The sequence below is a fragment of the Sparus aurata genome, chromosome 8, assembly GCF_900880675.1.
Source record: "Sparus aurata chromosome 8, fSpaAur1.1, whole genome shotgun sequence".
Lineage (NCBI taxonomy): Eukaryota > Metazoa > Chordata > Actinopteri > Spariformes > Sparidae > Sparus > Sparus aurata.
In genome coordinates this window covers 2,974,633-2,992,165 of record NC_044194.1, presented here as the reverse complement: position 1 = coordinate 2,992,165, position 17,533 = coordinate 2,974,633, and the positions used below count along the sequence as shown (strand labels likewise).

Below are 17,533 nucleotides of genomic sequence, written 5' to 3'. Positions count from 1 at the left end.
GTGTCACTTTCTTGATTTTCTTGTTTCGTGATGCTTGAATTCTTGAATGCAGATAAAATGATGCTCGCAGTGGCGCTTAAAGGAAGTATTCTGTCCTTGACGTTTCATCTGAGATCGCTCGATTGTGTTTTCTCAAAAGGGATGAAACCATCAGCGGCGTGTGATTTCTTCTTCTCTCACTTTCCACCTGGCTACCTTCCATTCGGTCGCAGTCCTAAATGTAAACCCATCATGTTAAACATTATATGTTATTAAAAAAAAAAAAAAAAAATCACTCCCGAAGGTCGAATCTGAGATGAAATGATTTCATGCCAAGAGATCCACATCGCTCGCTCTCTTCTTCTTTTTTTTTTTTTTTGCAGCGTCCTTGTCAGCTGCTTCATCAAGGTTATTTGGCTCCTAATGTGAAGAGGATGGAGGCGTGTGTGTGTGTGTGTGTTAGTGTGTGTGTGTGTTAGTGTGTGTGTGTGTGTGTGTGTGTGTGTGTGTGTGTGCGTATTACACTCCTCTCCACACAAAAGCGTTCCCTGGTGAGCACTCGTGGACAAATAGACGGACAGGCTCATATGAACATGCACACGCCGAACAAAACACAGAAATCACCGACAGGTTGACATCAGCTCGCGTCCTCGTCCTGTTTCTCGTCACTTCGCTCGCCTTCTTCTTCTTCTTCTTTCCATCAGTCGGCGTCGAACAAACGCTTTTTGTTTAAAGAAAAGGCGCCTTAAATGAATTTGAGTTCGACTCCTTCAGACGCACGTAAACAAGGCGACGGCGTACCCATAATGCTCCTGGCAGGAGGCCCGACGCTGCTGAATGAACACAGGTTTACTTTCTTTGTTACACACTAACTGTCTGTGTGTGTGTGTGTGTGTGTGTGTGAGATACATGTTGAAGGGTGAGCAGAGACACTTTGAGGCCCCGCCGTCACCTCCTCGTTGGTGCATGACTGGGCGCTTCTGAGCTCTATTAGACTCATTCTCCTCAACCCCCTCCACACACACACACACACACACACACACACACACACACACACACACACACACACACTCGGATCAGCACAGTGCAGCTCGAGCCTCAGCCACAATGCTCCGAACCCTCAGCGGAGGCGGCAGGTGGCAGAAATCCATCGCTCTGCTTCGTGCTGCTAATGTGTACGAAGGTCTGAGCCGCCATGTCCGCTGCATCGACTCACGGCGGCGAGCTGAGGCGTGTTTGGCAACTTGGCGCTAGAATATTCGTATAAATCTGAATCCTGGAGGGGGGGGGGGGTTGTTGGTGAAGCAAACGGACAGCGAAGGATGGATGGGTGGATGGGTGGGTGGAGGTGTGTGTGTGTGTGTGCAGCTCCTGCAGAGCGAGCCGACAGCTCTCGGTGTTTCCTAAGTGATAAACAGGTCAACAGAAGCAGTCTGTGTTTTCAGCCTCAAACAGACCTGCCGCTGCTCCCAAAGTGGAGAATCAAACCTCACACACCGGCGGCAGCGACACCCGACTGTGAGCTGCATGTGTGGAGGTTTTTATCAGCACAGTCAGTTTTCATACGAGCGTTTCTTATGAAGAGATCAGACACCAGAACAGCTTATTGTCAAATTTTTACATTTACAATAAAAACACTTTGAAGAGGTCATGTGGTGCTAATTTTCAGGTTCATGCTTTTATTTTGGCGTCCTGGTAGAATGAGTTTTTAATTTCTAAAAACACATTATATTCTCGTGTCGAGCACTTTTCAAAATGTGTCTCAAACGCTCCATTTTAGCGACGTAGTGAGACATCCCGCCTCTGTTCCATCTTTGATTACTACTTAATGGGGAGGATGCAGCCAATCAGAGGCAGAGTAGGGCGGGTCATGCCGGGCAAGGTAGTGTGATCTAAAATAACGCCGCTGCCGACTGACGGGAGTGAATGTACTTTATGATAAATATATATATATATATCTATGTAACTATAATTTATATAGAAGTGCTACAGAACACAATAAAGGAAAGCAGAATATGACCTAGAATAAATTTGCCCTCATAAGTCATCAGGAAACTGTGAACTGAAGAAATAAATCAAGTGAGAAGTAGGGTAATTTTTTCATAAGCTTACATACAATTTAGATTTTGCAACCAGTGCTTGGTTTCACTTTTTAAGGCTTTCATACAGCCGATGCTTAAAGTGAAAATTTTAGTCCAAGTGTTGGAACTGAAACTGAACGGTGACAATATTTCAAGCTGGTTAGTAAAATAAACGTTTTCTCATTGATTCCTCTTTTATCTGAGTGTGGGTTTTTTTTTGTCTGATGAGGCCGTGAACGCAGCTCACAGGTGAACCCGTCCGCGGAATTCACCTTTATTTATGTCCTCATTCCACCAGCGGCTGACGGGAGGGAACGCCACGACCGCCACACCACTTCCTCTCTCATTAACCCGGCTCCTCTCGGCTTTCTTGTCACTGACGGCGCGGCGCTGAATATTTCATAAGCGGGTCACGGCTGATGTCGTCTTTATAAACACTCACTTTTGTGGATTCATATTTTAAGTCAAGAAGTCGTCGAGTCATTAAGATGATTTGCTCGTGTTGTTTGTGGCGTCTCCTGCAGAATCCACTGCCTTTACGTTCTGTATTTTATTCGAGGTTTCTTTGGTACATTTTTGTCTCTCCAGTTGTTATTTTTTTTAGATGTTTTAACTCTGCACACTTTAAGTTTGCAATGACAGATCAGTGGTGAAATTTCAGGCGTGCTGACTTTCAGTTTGACCTCCGAATAAAGTGGTTCAGATTATTTGGATCAAGTGCTTCCAATCTCAGATCTCTGATTGTGAGATTTATGTTATTATGACAAATACCAAGAATGAGCACTCACGTCGAACACCTTCTCGATGTAGAGCTCGTCGTTGACGCGGTCTCGGAGGATGTCCTGGTTCTGCCGTACGAAGGTGATGTAGGTGTCGGCCAGATCCATCCCCGGTTTCTGCGGGGAGAGATGACACAGTCAGGACCTGAAGACGACTCCGACACGGGTGGACACATGCAGACAAACGCCACACATTCACAGCTCTGGTGTTGAAGACGTGAACATGGCCGGCGTTCATGTTTCACTGCACAAACAACAGCGGGAGAGTTTTGTGATCACAGTGAGATGGAACAGACCCCCAGAAAATAATGTCAAGAGGAAAACAACAAAACGAAGCTTCCAGTTTCTTTCTGAAGTGAGACGGATTCAGAACCCGGCTGTCAGAACTCTGGATCGCTGCCCACATCACAATCTACCAATCAATGAGACCATCCACACAGACTTCCACCGATATAAATGAACAGAATCATCTGCGTACAAAATGTTTACTGACAACAGTTTTACAAAGTGTTCATGAGCCCGTTTAGTTTTCTAACCTGAAACTATAATCACGGGTTGCACAGCGACGTTCGATCGTCTCTCTCAGCATCAGTTTTCTTTCTTCAACTACTGCTGACACTTTTAAAGCAACATTATGTAGCAACTGTTTTACCTTCATGACCCATAGAAGGCTGAAAACTAGAAGAACAGGATGCAACAACTCTCGCTGATGTCGATGAAACTGGATCGTATCTTTTGGAGGCAATGTTTTTTATCTTTTTCCTCCGATGTCTTTGAGCTGCTCCGCTTCAACTCTCATGTTTCACTGTAGCTACGAGTTAGCTCTGCTAGCTGAGCTAACCGCTATCTTAGCAACTGCCAGGATGAAGAAGTGTTCAGGGGTTAGATTTAGGTTTCATTTCGAGGTGAAGCGACCGAAGTGAAGGACGCCGATGGAGAAAAAAGAGAGTAAACAGACGGTGACCGGGCTCGACTCGTTGCTGTTGAGTACAACGTAATGTTAGCTGGTTTGCTAACGTTATACAGCATGAATTGTGTTATTGTACTTGCTTGATGTTTAAGTTTTTAACTCGCTAGGTGTTGATCAAAAGCCACAGCAGCTCATATCAACAGCGGTTTAGCTTGTAGCGTGTTATAGTGAGGCGTGATCGTCTCTGGTTCACGTTACGTTAGCTTGGTGAGCAGCACAGAAATCATTTTCAGGTCAAAATATTGAGTTTTGTTTGGAGTGAGAATGTGACAAACTTATAGAAACCTGGGATCTGTATTCACGAGAGCAGTGTTGTTGTACTGAAATTCAGGGAAAGTGTCTCTCGTGAGTCACATGATCTGATTTGTGACAGACGGCTTCGTTCCAGTTCGATTATTTACCAGCTACACTTTTACCTTCCAGTGTCGGACGACAACCATCACAAACGAGGGAAAATATACAAGTGCCTGATTTAAACACAGATATTTCGGGTACAAACTTAAACAAATCATTTACACGAACGCTTTTTGTAAATAACGATTGTAACTGAAAAGAAACGCATGTATGTTGAGCACAGAGTCGATAATGTGAGCAATGATCCTGGAAGCACTTTCCTCACGGACAGCAGCAGACTGTGTGTGTGTTTGTGGAGGATAACGCTGGTTTACACGCCGACAGCACAGGGAACAAGTGTTCAGCGTCACCTGCTGCTTCCTGGGTGAAGAAGCAAAATAATCATCTAGCGTCTCCGTGTCGGGAGTAACAAGGAGCTGCTGGAGCTGCTGCAGCGGCGGAAACGTTAACCGCTGTGGCAGGAACAGTTTGTGTGGCGGGGAGAGGCCAGAGGCAGGAGAAGTGGGTAAAACCCTTTTCATTCACACTCCCTGTTGTCAGGGGAGATTACAACTGTAATGCTTATTGTAATTGCTTTGACATCTTTCACACTCGTTTTCTCTGAGCCGGCGTGCGTCGGCCCCGGGGGGGTTGTTGTTCTGCTACAGCGCCGCTGAGCGTGGCACGTCAGGTCCCTCGTGGAAACACGAGGAAATGGAGCCTCAGGAAGCCCAGAAACCTTTTGGCTTCACTTAAAGGCTAGAGGCAGCCTGGAGACTGATTATAAATTTGGGACTGTAACCTTTTTGTTTGTCCGAGACAACACAAAAGTAACACAAACTGTCACACGCTAATGGAGGGGGAAAAAAAAAGGGCTGGATGTCGGCAGTGAACTCAATCGTCTTCTGTCACCTCGATCACCAGCGAGTGTCTGAATCTGGGTTTGTGATTTGGCAAGAAAAGAGGCGGCTGTGGGAAAGTGGACCAGACGGGTCCGGCTCTGAGACTGATATCGCAGCCCGGGCGCCGGGATGTAAAGATATGTTAGTGCTGAACCTAACATATCACCTTCATGATATCACAGCCAACATGGCTGCCAAACGGCCGGCAGCGACGCCAGTCACACCACCGGACGGATGTTTTTAAAGACATCCGGGGACGATGTGGTGAAGTCCATTTGTGATCGTGGCGACCAAAACGTCAAACATTAGATCCTGTAACCTCTCTGACTTTAACGTCAAACATTAGATCCTGCAGCCTCTCTGACTTTAACGTCAAACATTAGATCCTGTAACCTCTCTGACTTTATCAAACATTAGATCCTGTAACCTCTCTGACTTTATCAAACATTAGATCCTGTAACCTCTCTGACTTTATCAAACATTAGATCCTGTAACCTCTCTGACTTTATCAAACATTAGATCCTGTAACCTCTCTGACTTTATCAAACATTAGATCCTGTAACCTCTCTGACTTTATCAAACATTAGATCCTGTAACCTCTCTGACTTTATCAAACATTAGATCCTGTAACCTCTCTGACTTTATCAAACATTAGATCCTGTAACCTCTCTGACTTTATCAAACATTAGATCCTGTAACCTCTCTGACTTTATCAAACATTAGATCCTGTAACCTCTCTGACTTTATCAGACATTAGATCCTGTAACCTCTCTGACTTTAACGTCAAACATTAGATCCTGTACCCTCTCTGACTTTATCAAACATTAGATCCTGTAACCTCTCTGACTTTATCAAACATTAGATCCTGTAACCTCTCTGACTTTATCAAACATTAGATCCTGTAACCTCTCTGACTTTATCAAACATTAGATCCTGTAACCTCTCTGACTTTAACGTCAAACATTAGATCCTGTAACCTCTCTGACTTTATCAAACATTAGATCCTGTAACCTCTCTGACTTTATCAAACATTAGATCCTGTAACCTCTCTGACTTTATCAAACATTAGATCCTGTAACCTCTCTGACTTTATCAAACATTAGATCCTGTAACCTCTCTGACTTTATCAAACATTAGATCCTGTAACCTCTCTGACTTTATCAAACATTAGATCCTGTAACCTCTCTGACTTTATCAAACATTAGATCCTGTAACCTCTCTGACTTTATCGTCAAACATTAGATCCTGTAACCTCTCTGACTTTAACGTCAAACATTAGATCCTGTAACCTCTCTGACTTTATCAAACATTAGATCCTGTAACCTCTCTGACTTTATCAAACATTAGATCCTGTAACCTCTCTGACTTTAACGTCAAACATTAGATCCTGTAACCTCTCTGACTTTATCAAACATTAGATCCTGTAACCTCTCTGACTTTAACGTCAAACACTTCCTGATAGAAACGGTCTCATCCGCGGCTGCAGAGGCCTCGGACGGCGAGTGACAGACTGAGATCAGTCAGAGACGCTGTGATTCAGACAGACGGCTGGACAGAAACCAGGGGTTAAAGTGGGGTCACATGGCTGCGAGGGTTTCTGTGTGTGTGTGTGTGTGTGTGTGTGTGTGTGTGTGTGTGTGTGTGTAGGAGGAGGAGGGGTGATGTGGGTGTTATACTCAACCACAGAGAGGAGGCGCCAGCACCAGTGATTGACAGGCCTGTCAGATTCCCCCATGATCCTCTGGAGCGAGTGGAGGAGCGCGAGTGCGGCAGAGCGAGTTTCACCGTCGCATGACGATTAGAAATCTTGACGAGAGTGAAGCGCGTGTGTCTCGGCGGGTGAGTTACAGGACTCGTCACGTCGTCTCTGATCGGTTCCAGCAGACGCTTCCAGGTCACGAACACGCGAACGCAGATACATTTCAAACACGGGTTTGTTTTCTGTCCTCGCGCTCGTCTGTCCATCATTTTCACACAGCTTTCATTCACGTGAAAAAACAAACAAAACCACGGACGGGAACGTGTGATGATGACGGTGATCGCCAGCCAACATCGTTAATATCATTACTGAGCAACTCGTTCGAATAGAAACATAAATAAACAAACTTAAAAATGGAAACGTGAAATTAAAGGGGGAAGTGAATAAACAGGTGGATGATACGCAGGTAGATGAATAAAGAAGTTATCATGATGTGATTATCAGTAGCATGAAGACGAGCATGTGTCGCACCTGTTTTTCCACCATAGAAGAAGACGAGGATGTAAAATGACTTAATTTAGAACTCATACGGAATCCGATGAACATCGACATCGTCTACAAAGCAGCAAGTAACTAAAGATATCAAATAAATGTGGTGGAGTAGAAATGTGAAGTAACAGAAAATGGAAATACTCATTAAAGTTTCTTCCCCAACTCTACAGACTGCTCCTTGAATACTGATGAACTGTTAATAGACACATGATAAAATTGTGAAAATAATCCAGAATAACGAGCAATTTCTTTCTCAAAATTTCGATGTGCATCGCGGTAATAACTTAAACACTTTCCACGCAGCTCTGCTCTGGTCGCCACCCGCCGTGAAAAACAAACAAGAAGAAGAAGAAGATGAAGAAGAAGAAGACGCAGTAACTAGCTAACACGTTAGTCTCAACGCAGAATATTTCGTGGAAGTCGAGCTTGTTTTGTCGCTCCGGCTCAGATCCACGCTAGCTGCTGCCGCCGTCGCTAAATCAGTAACCGGTCGTAACATTAAGGCCTCAGTCAGAGTTATTATTCAGAAGAGGTATTTCCATTTCCATCGACCTTCTTTTAAAATGCAATACTTCAAATTGTGCCTGAGAGACTCTCACGCGCTCTTTACTGAAGGTGAAGTGTGAGATCACCTGGTAAATATGCGTGTGCGTGAGTGTGGACGGGGTGAAAGCAGGAGAGGAACCTGCGCTCAGATTGTTTGTGTGTCACTGGCAACATATTACTGCCCTTGTTGTCACTTGAGACATCAATTTCCCCCCCGTTTCCACCCCCCTGCAGGCTTAGTCTCAATCATTTACCTCTCTTTTCTCTCGTTCTGACGAGCTGACAAAGCAGCGTGACAGATCGGAGACGCCGGCACAGTTCCAGCCACGGAGATTAAGACTTTAACACGAGAGGAAGAGAAAGGCGGAGAGAAAACAGACATACAAGCGGCTCGGCGCTCTTGTCACGCTCTGCCCTCGCCGCCGGTTTTTGTCTCCATCACTGTTTCTTCACTTGTAGCCAAACACCAGTAATCCCCCTCCGCGCCGGGATAATGGCCGGGCCCGGTTGCTCGTCAACATTTCACAACACAAAAAAAAAATTGAGAGTGTAAAACTAGGCGCAGTTCGTGTTCGGATACAGACGAGGGAGGGGTGGACGGTCTGAGGAGGTGGAGGGAGGAGAGGCTCGGTGGTAATGAGCGGTTAGTGGGGGAGGAGGAGGAGGAGGACGAGGAGGAGGAGGAGGAGGAGGGCGGTGAAATGCCAGGTAATTACACACCGCTGCCGGCCTCGCTTCCTGCCCAGGATTCATTTCACTTCTGCCAGGTGCATGTTGTGTGTGTACAAATATGTGTGTTCGCATGTCATCGCATAAAATCCCACTATGATTAAAAAAACGAGTGCTGGCGACGCTTCAGAACGGACACAAATACTCAGTCAGCGCTCGTCGTTGAGTCAAATGTACATCTGGACTGATGAAACAATTAGTTACTGTGTCTTTAAGTCTCTCCTCTTGGAGCTTCGGGCCCCAGAAGCGTTTCTTTATTTCTTGCAGCGGCCCTGCAGGACCGTGTTGTGTTAGAGATGGTGAAGAGCCAGTGATGATGATCGCTCGTCCAATGTTTGTGTTCCTGCGCTGCCAGTATGCATATGTCTGATACGAGCATGTGTGGCTGTCAGGCGCTGGTGTCTTGGCTGTTCAGGCGGGAGCATGTCGGACCTGCTGAACACGTGTGAGTCAGTGTGAGAAACACAGCCAGCGACTTCCAACCCGTCGCAGTGTGACAATACTTCAGTACGAGTCCAGGAGCCGCACGGGAAGTTTAATATAAAGACGGGATTATAGTAACTTCTGTGTTTGTGTCAGAATCACTGCGACACCGGTGCGACAGCGGGGAGCGACGGAATAACAGGAAAATGACACGAGAAATGACGTTAAACGCATCCGATGTGTGTTTATTTATCTGTTAAAGGGTAAAAAACTTGATCAAGACAATAATGAGAACAGCTCAGAGGTGCAGTTAAGATTAAATCACAATTAAAGCTGAAGATCACCTGCAGTTTGAGTTTGTTTCAGCTTTTGTAAGTGTCACACAGCTGGATATTATTAATGAGACCTCGAGATGATCAACCAGGTGTTTTAAAGCCAAAGCTAAAGACTGTGTACGTGTGATGTGGTTGGTTACAGCATCAGTGTCAGCAAATGCAGCAGAATTACATAAAATATCAGCTTATTAAAAAGGGAGGTTGAGTTTACAGTCCGGTGAAAAGAAACTCACTAATTCATATTTATCACAGAGAGACAGAACGTCTGTCGTCACCTGGACGAGCTTCAAAAATCTCAAAGTTCATAAAAACATTGATCATTGAAAAGAAACCCACTTTCAATGATGAGCGCTGGAGGGTGAAACTTTGTGATGTCGTGACAAGTTGGTGGGTGGGGCCGTCCGGTGAGTAACGCAGAGGCTCCGCCCCCTCCCCCCATGCTCTTCATCCCACCTGGAAAAGAGGCTTACCTGCGTCAGGTTCCCTCCACACAAAAGACCAAAAGGCCGAGGTAGCGGTTACATTATAATTTCAGGGGTGGAGGCGGCTGAGGAGGAAGTCTGGACGGGAACCAGAGAGCATGATGGGAGAAGGTGGGATGCAACGCGGCGGGGCCGAGGATTAAGGAGGTGGAGGTGAGACTCTTTATCTCAGCTGGGCGATGAGTCAGTGTGGGACGCTCAGCAAAGTGAACTCATTAATCATTTACTTCATCACGCTTTCTAAGATCGTTGGCCATAATTTAGACGTTTGAACAACAAATGTTTCAACATAAAACAGATTTATCTGCGCTTTTCTTTCAGTCTTCTTATTAAAAAATCCTTAAAAATTACTTAAAGTAAGTGTTCCAGACCCGGCACGTTTATTATCCTGACTGTTGAGATTCACTCTTATAGTTGATGTTTGATGCATTAAGAGACCAAAAACAACTGATTAGGCTTTTTGAAATATCCTGATACTAGCATAGTAGCATGCTAGCAGCATGTTAGCAGCATGCTAGCAGCATGTTAGCAGCATGTTAGCAGAGCTGCAGCTTCAGCGCTAGTCGAGCCGCTGGATAAACGTGGAGAATTAAAACGTGTTCATTGTTGAGGTGGAGTTTGTTGCCTTTGGACAGAAGCAGACGAGCACTTTTCCTTTTTCCAATCTTTATGCTAAGCTAAGCTAACAGCATTTTTAAATAGGCGACTCCTTTCTCATTGCGACTTTCTTTTTAAATATCTTTTACTTCACTCTCTCTTTCGACTTTCAGGTGCTGCTCGAGCAGAGACGGATGGAAAAGTATTGACGAGCCAACGTCCTCGACTTCATCGGGTGTATCGGCGTGTATTTCCAGAACAGGTTTCAGGGAGAAAGATTGTGGTTCTAGAGAATAAACCATAGAGAGTTAGTCGCAGGTCTGTGACAGGACGTAAATGACTTCACTCACACTCTGACTGTTCTGCTTCCTGCTTTGTCACTCCTCTCACACACCGACGCCGAGGACGGATGCTGGAAACATCTCTCCATTTTGCCAGAGAGGGCGACTGAAGCTGAGCTGGGGTGAGTCCACCGGTGAGCCTGATTGGTTGAGCTACTTGTCAACCAATCAAAATCTGACAAAGTGAACCGAGAGCGTCGATGTCGCAAATACAGGAGATGTATTTTTTTATTCTAGTAGTCAAAAAACATTTAGAAAGAAAGAATCTTTTTTTCATTTCGGGTGATTTTCTCCTCCGCAGTGTTTTTTCTCTGTTTGGATGGAAGCCTGAGAGGTTTGGAACAACTGATTTTATATCTTTAATCCCAGTGGGCGCTTTTAAAATCTGCCAGGATTCATATTAAAGAGACGGAAAATGTAAAACGTGCAAAAAAACACAAACCACAGAGGAATTGTACTTTGTTAATTTTGAGCAGTTAATCGCTTTGCAGAGAACGAGAGGTCAGCTCGTCTGTGTGAGATCTAATTCTGGAGATTAAACCTCTCTCTCCTTCACACCTTGCACGCCGCCAAACGTTAACGCCTCATCACCTCGACGGTTTAACTCCTGCGTCGTACGCGTCCTCGTCTCCTCCCTCCCTCCCGTTCGCTCGCTCGCTCGCTCGTCGCAGCCTCTGATCTTTGCCACGCCGCCGCCGTTCATTAACCGCTCGACACCCGAACGCTGCCGCCGCCCACAAACCGACACTTCAGCAAAACACATCTCCAAGGACAAGAGTGCAATTAATTAGGCTTGTTGTGTGATCTTTGGCTCCGGCGCTGCAGATGGAATAAAAACCCTCTTTATGTTTCACACATGTTTAAAACCGTATGATGGCAAACTTAAACAAAAAAAAACAAAAAAAAAACAAGCACATGACTGAATGCAAAGAGCGGCTGCTTTGCATTCCCAGGCTGCTTCATCCTCCGCCCGCCGCGCCGACTGTCTGAATGGAAACACAAATTATGGAAGTCGACTGTGACGGACGGAGTGAACAATAAAATCAGCAGGCAGATCGACGGACTCACGGGGACTTCCACATATTTGGCAGCTGCTTTCACCTTTTGGGGGGGAGGGAGGGGGAGGCAGGAGGAGGAAGAGGAGGAGAAGAAGAAGAAGAAGAAGAGGAAGAAGAAGAAGAAGAATGACACTGAAGTTCAGCCGGGAAGATCTGGTTTCCAGCAAATAGCAGGTTGCCTGTGCGAGGCGGTGAAAGAAACAGCTCGGCGCTCTCTGTTTCCTGGAACAAAAACATGGCTACTCACTGTGAAAGAGAGGATGGAAGAGAAGAATGTGCCTTCGTCGTATCTGGAGAGCTTCGAGAGGACGCCGTCTAGAATGGCGGCAAACTGCAGACAGAGAGGACGAGACGCGACGACTGTTCAGACGAAGATGTTAGAAACTTTTCTTCAGTAAATGTTCTGACGTTTTATTTCTTTGTGCCAGTGCAGTCAGAATATTTCAACCTGTTTCTATAATTTCTCTATTTGTTTGTTTTTTTATCATTCAGTCTTTGAGCGGACGGTAGAAGAAAATTCTGCATTTTAATAGAAACATGTTGAAATATTCTCACATCAAAACTTAAACATCCATCATCGTTTCCAACAATCAGCACCGAGCCTCAAAAGAATTAGAATAATTAGGTTAAATGTATCAAAAATGATGATGTTTATATCATTTAGAAATAAGAATAACAGTTACCTTTTATAGAAATAATAAAAGATAATAATCATACTGTAAAATTAAAGCAAGATTTTCTTTTGAAAAGATTCCTTTTCCTCAAAAAGAAAAAGGGGCAAGAAAGGAAAATATAGAAGAAATAAATTCCCTTAAATCTGAATTAAATCGTGTTAAATTTGTCATTATCTAGAAAAATGTAGGATTAACTGCCCATCAAAACAAACAAGAACAAATAACAGATAACTGATGTAATCCAAAGAGAAACGAGCAGGAAAAAAGACTATAAAAAAAACAAAACATCAGAAAAATAAACTGATTTGATTGGAGGGGGAAAGATATTTACCTTTGAAACGAGGGAGGAAATCATGTCTTTGAACGCCTCGTCAATCAGAACATCTATTTTGGAGTGGTACTGTTGCTGCAGGGGGGGAGGAGGAGGAGGAGGAGGAGGAGGAGGAGGAGGAGGAGGAGGAGGAGGAGGAGGAGGAGACGAGGAGGGGGAGACAAAAAGGAATATTTTATTATTTTTGGGAAACCTGGCGGGACACAAAGGCCAAAACTGACTCCTCGCCTCCCTGATACAGAACAACAGCATTGTCTGTGCTGTAAAAGACAGAAATAAAAACCGACAACACTCCACGTGAACACACACACACACACACACACACACACACACACACACACACACACCTCCTGACACCGGCGAGGCGTGAAAAACCTTCCCATCCGTGTAACGCCGCTGAGTTAAGCAGCTAATAGGACCATTATGCGGCTGACTGACATTCCCGTCCGCGCTGGAAAAGCGAAGGAATCTGAAGGATACTTTTTGTGCGGCTCCCCACAATTAGAGCAGCCTTGTATTTCTCTAAAGCACCGGTCCAGCTGCGAGGACCAAAGGCTCACACAAGATTCAATTAATCCGCCATTTCATGTCTCGTTTGGCCCCCCCCCCTAAAAACATATTCATGGCACCTTTTCCCTTGAAGGAAGGAGGGAAAAAAAGGCCGGGGCTGAGCGCTGAATGGCAGCAGCAGCAGGGGAGTTCATCTCTTGGCGACAATGCCCTTTCACTGGCCGTCTAAAGAACACCCAAATTAAAAATTTCAATCAACAAAGCGCACGGATCGCTGACAAATTGCGGGTCCAGGGAGGTCAGCGCCGCCAGCCCTAATTGTGTTTTTTTCCCTCCACAAGTCCGCAAAATGGCAGTTCTCTTTCAGCACGCCGAATCTTTTTGGCAAATCTTGAGAGCTTTTCTTTTTTTCTCTTTTTACCTCAATTAACATTGCTGCTTTTGCCTCCTTTATTTCTACAAAGGCCGCCATAAAAAGCGGAGAGGAGCAGAAGAAATTGTTTGGTCTTTGCCATGTGCACAGCAAAAAACTGAAAAGAACAATTATTGCTTTTAAAAACATTTATCTGGTCGTTGAGCTGCAGCCACCGCTGCTACTTCAGCTCGCTGAGATGTTTTGGATTCTGAACTGGGTCACATTTTCAACATGACCCTCTGACAAAACTACTGCAGTGACCTGAGCAACAAAACCACAACAGACTGATTAGCATTTTCACTGATTTCGGCTAATCACCCGGGTTTAACAGAGGTCTACGAAATGAAAAATTCCCCAATCCAGCAGAAGAACTTCTCGTCTGGATTAAACTGTCAAGTAGAGATTCTTCACAGGACGTCTGCTCGCTTCACAGCTGAACTCCCGCCGTCTGAAACCAGAGGTGAGAGGGGCAGCAGAATCTGTCGCTGAGGCGTCAGGTATGTCCGAGTGCTTTGCTGCGGTTCAACACACTTGAAGACTCGTGGCAGAAAACTGACCACGCCAAAGGTTTGGAACGAGTTCAGACTCTTCAAGACCCTTCAGACTGCTGGTCAGGGGTCGGAGGTGAGGAGGCCTCATTCACAGCGCCGACTGGCGAGTGAACACAAACGAGCACCAACTGAATCAGTGAGAATCTGTGGATGTGTTGGATCCTGAACATCAGTATTTGAACTGTGGGGGAGCCAGAAGGGACTCAAAAAAGTTTGAATTTGGGATTATTTTTCAAAAAACAAAACCATCAACCATTATCTTTTTTGGATTCCAATGCTACAGGTAAAATCTGACAAAAGGTTTCGTAATCTGCAGTTTTAAATATGTGCGGCTGACAACAGTCAATGAAGTTTATGAATAACTGGTCGAGCTTTTTGAATTTGTGTCCCAAAAATGCTCCCAGCACAGTCTCCAACAGTTCAACACCCAGAAGAAGAAAACAAGCAAAACAACTCGTGAATCGGTTGAAGATGAGCCGTCACTGACAGAAACATCTAGCTGCTTCTCAACTGATGCTGATGACACGATGTTTTATAGGAGTAAAGCTCATTGAAGGTCCTGGAAACCAACAACAAACGTGGGCTGTCAGGTTCACATCGTGTGCTTGTTGGTGGACTTTCACATCAGGAGGTGGAGAGAAATGGTGAAGGTGTTATCACAAAACAGTCGACCACAGTTTGAGTCTGTAGGGACATTTCCAGCCTTTTTGTGGCCACCAAAACTGTCCGTTCCTCACGGTGGGTCTAACCATCTGGTATTTAACAAGCCAACAAGACTGCAGAACTGCAGACTGCGGTTTGAGTCTTTGGACACATTTCCAGACGTTTTAGTGGCGACCAAAACCGGCAAATTTTCACGGGAAGGCCAGACGATCTCCAGCCGTTATCATAGCAACCAAAACAGATATTTTCAGCCAAACCATGAAGTTTTTCCAACTCTAACCAAGTGTTTTTTGTGCCTAAACCTCGCTAGAGCATATAAACACATCGTGGTGAAGAGAGAGAAACACAAAATCAAACCAAAACAAACGTAAAGTCCAACATAGAGAGGCGTTAACATTAAACTTACCTGTGGTTTGTCAGAAACACACTCAGCCAACATTGATGCTGGTGATTGGATTTGAGCACTGAATGTTTTCTAATCAGCTGGATTGGGTGTGTTCAGCCAATCAAGAGCTAGTCAGGTGTGAGCAGAATGAAGAAAACTTGAACATATTCTGTGTTTGGACTCTCCAGGACTCACAAATCCACACCACTGTCTTGGATAAGGGATCAACTTTTACATAAAATTGGATGTAAGGAAGCTAAAATGACTCACTGACGTCTCCTAACAGGTTTAATCGATGATGATTTCAAAACATGTTTTGGTGGAGCTCAATGTGGAGAAGTGTGAGAGGAAAAGAAAGGCGATGAGGCGATGGAGGGACTTACCCATTGTTTGTCAATCTGGGATTCAAACAATGATGTGCGGGACACATGGACATGAGGGACAGACGAGGACATGAGACAAAGAAAAGAGGGCAAACAGAGTCAACCACACAGATTCTAAATCACATTAATGACATAAATAAAATAATTCTTCATTCAAATATATAAGGGAAAAGAAATCATCTTCACACAAACGTCTTTCTATAGTTTCACAACTTTTCATTTCCATTTCTATCGCGAGATTTGACCTCGAATCAAACACTTAAAAGCAATTTCATCCAACAAAAGACACACATTTTATTGTGACTCTCAGTAACTCTCATAATGTGCCGACACTTTCTGAGATATTAACCCAAACATCATCACTTTCAGCCTCCGTGGGTCCTGATGCGTCTCTGATGGTCGGCTGAAAAAAAAACCCCCCAAAAAACAGGAACATGTAAAAACCAGCAGAAAGCCGGCGAGTTGTAAAAAGCTTTTCTCCTTTTGAAAACTCCTCAGAATTGATGTCTTCGATCAAACACTCTGAACATTTAATCATCAAGGTTATTCAGATGGAGTTTTTAGGCTGGATGAACTTCAGCCCGACAGCCTGAATGAAGCATTTAACACAGACGGAGGTTTGTTGTGTTTGGAAACCCAAACGGACTTCATGAAATCAGTTTAGGTTCCTTTTTAAGTGGACGGACACAAAATGCTCAGAGCGTCCATATTTGTTGACATCTCTATTCAAGATGTTAAATCATTTATTACATGACGCACAGCATCGGTTCCTCACAGTCGTCTCCTTCTTGGTTCATGGAGATATCGGATCTATCTGTTTTCTGAATGCTGTTTCTTTTGACTTCTGATCTCTCGTTCCTTTCATAGAACCAGATTGAAAACAGCGGCCATTTTTATTCTGGAATCCCACTCCGGGTGTTGAGGTGTCGCACTGCTCCGTTCCAGGTTTGCAAATCCTGTAAATGTTGTGAATCTGAGAACTGTTATCGCTCCGATGCTTCCTGACTGATCATGCAACGGACAGCGAGGGACGTCGGGGCCTCAAGATAAAACAACACATGTGACGACCCGTTAGCCTTCCGTTAGATAACAGCTAATGTTAGCACTCAGCCACTTCCTAGCTAACCTTACTGCTCTGTAGTGTGACGTAATACGACAGGAAAGGCATTCATAATTGTAGAAAACCAACACACATCTTGGACACATTTATTCAGCTAGTCTGGATTTGATGGAATGGTTTGATGGCCATGTTAGCTGGATGTGGCTGAATGCTAACGTCAGCTCGTAGTTTGTCAAATATTTAGTTTTCATCTTAAAATATTCCCCTGATGCTGATATTACACGGACCGGTTCATTCAGATCCGTCCTGATCTGATCAGTCTCTTCCAGCTGAGGTGGTTTTATTCTAACTGAGCCACTGAAAGAAAATGGAAATATAACATTTTATTTTCCTGTCTTTCTTCATACACACCCTGTATCTGTATATTGTTTGTAATCTGTTTACCCATGACCCCTGACGCAGGCCACAAGCTGAAACGTGTTGGTCTGATAATGAGGTTATTCAGTGTATACACACTCAGGTGTTGCTGGAGTTTGACTTCTTTAGATAATAGAAAATCAGCCACATCTTCATCATTCAAGTGCTGGATGGAAGCTATGAATGAAGCTATGAATGAAGCTATGAATGAGTCGTATTCCACAATGAGGGTGTTCTTGACATGGAGAGCATTCTCCGGCTGCACGAACAGTAAACAAAGTCGTGACCTCTGTTTGCGCAGAGTAAAGCATCTATTCATTAATTTACTCGATAATGTG

The 17,533-nt window shown here is 44.5% G+C and overlaps 1 protein-coding gene across 12 annotated transcripts in view; it reads right to left on the bottom strand.

Moving 5' to 3' along the window:
* Positions 1 to 17,533, bottom strand: part of cadps2 (Ca++-dependent secretion activator 2) — a 182,570-nt gene that overhangs the window by 7,437 nt on the left and 157,600 nt on the right. For 5 of the 12 annotated variants that reach the window (XM_030426028.1, XM_030426034.1, XM_030426029.1 and 2 more), the window contains 5 exons: positions 15,719 to 15,733; positions 12,812 to 12,886; positions 12,054 to 12,137; positions 11,817 to 11,849; positions 2,849 to 2,956 (listed from right to left, as the gene is read on the bottom strand). In XM_030426028.1, the coding sequence (XP_030281888.1) occupies positions 2,849 to 2,956; positions 11,817 to 11,849; positions 12,054 to 12,137; positions 12,812 to 12,886; positions 15,719 to 15,733 (315 nt within the window). The remainder of the gene's footprint in view (positions 1 to 2,848; positions 2,957 to 11,816; positions 11,850 to 12,053; positions 12,138 to 12,811; positions 12,887 to 15,718; positions 15,734 to 17,533) is intronic. The other 7 variants (XM_030426030.1, XM_030426036.1, XM_030426039.1 and 4 more) reach the window with 3 other exon arrangements.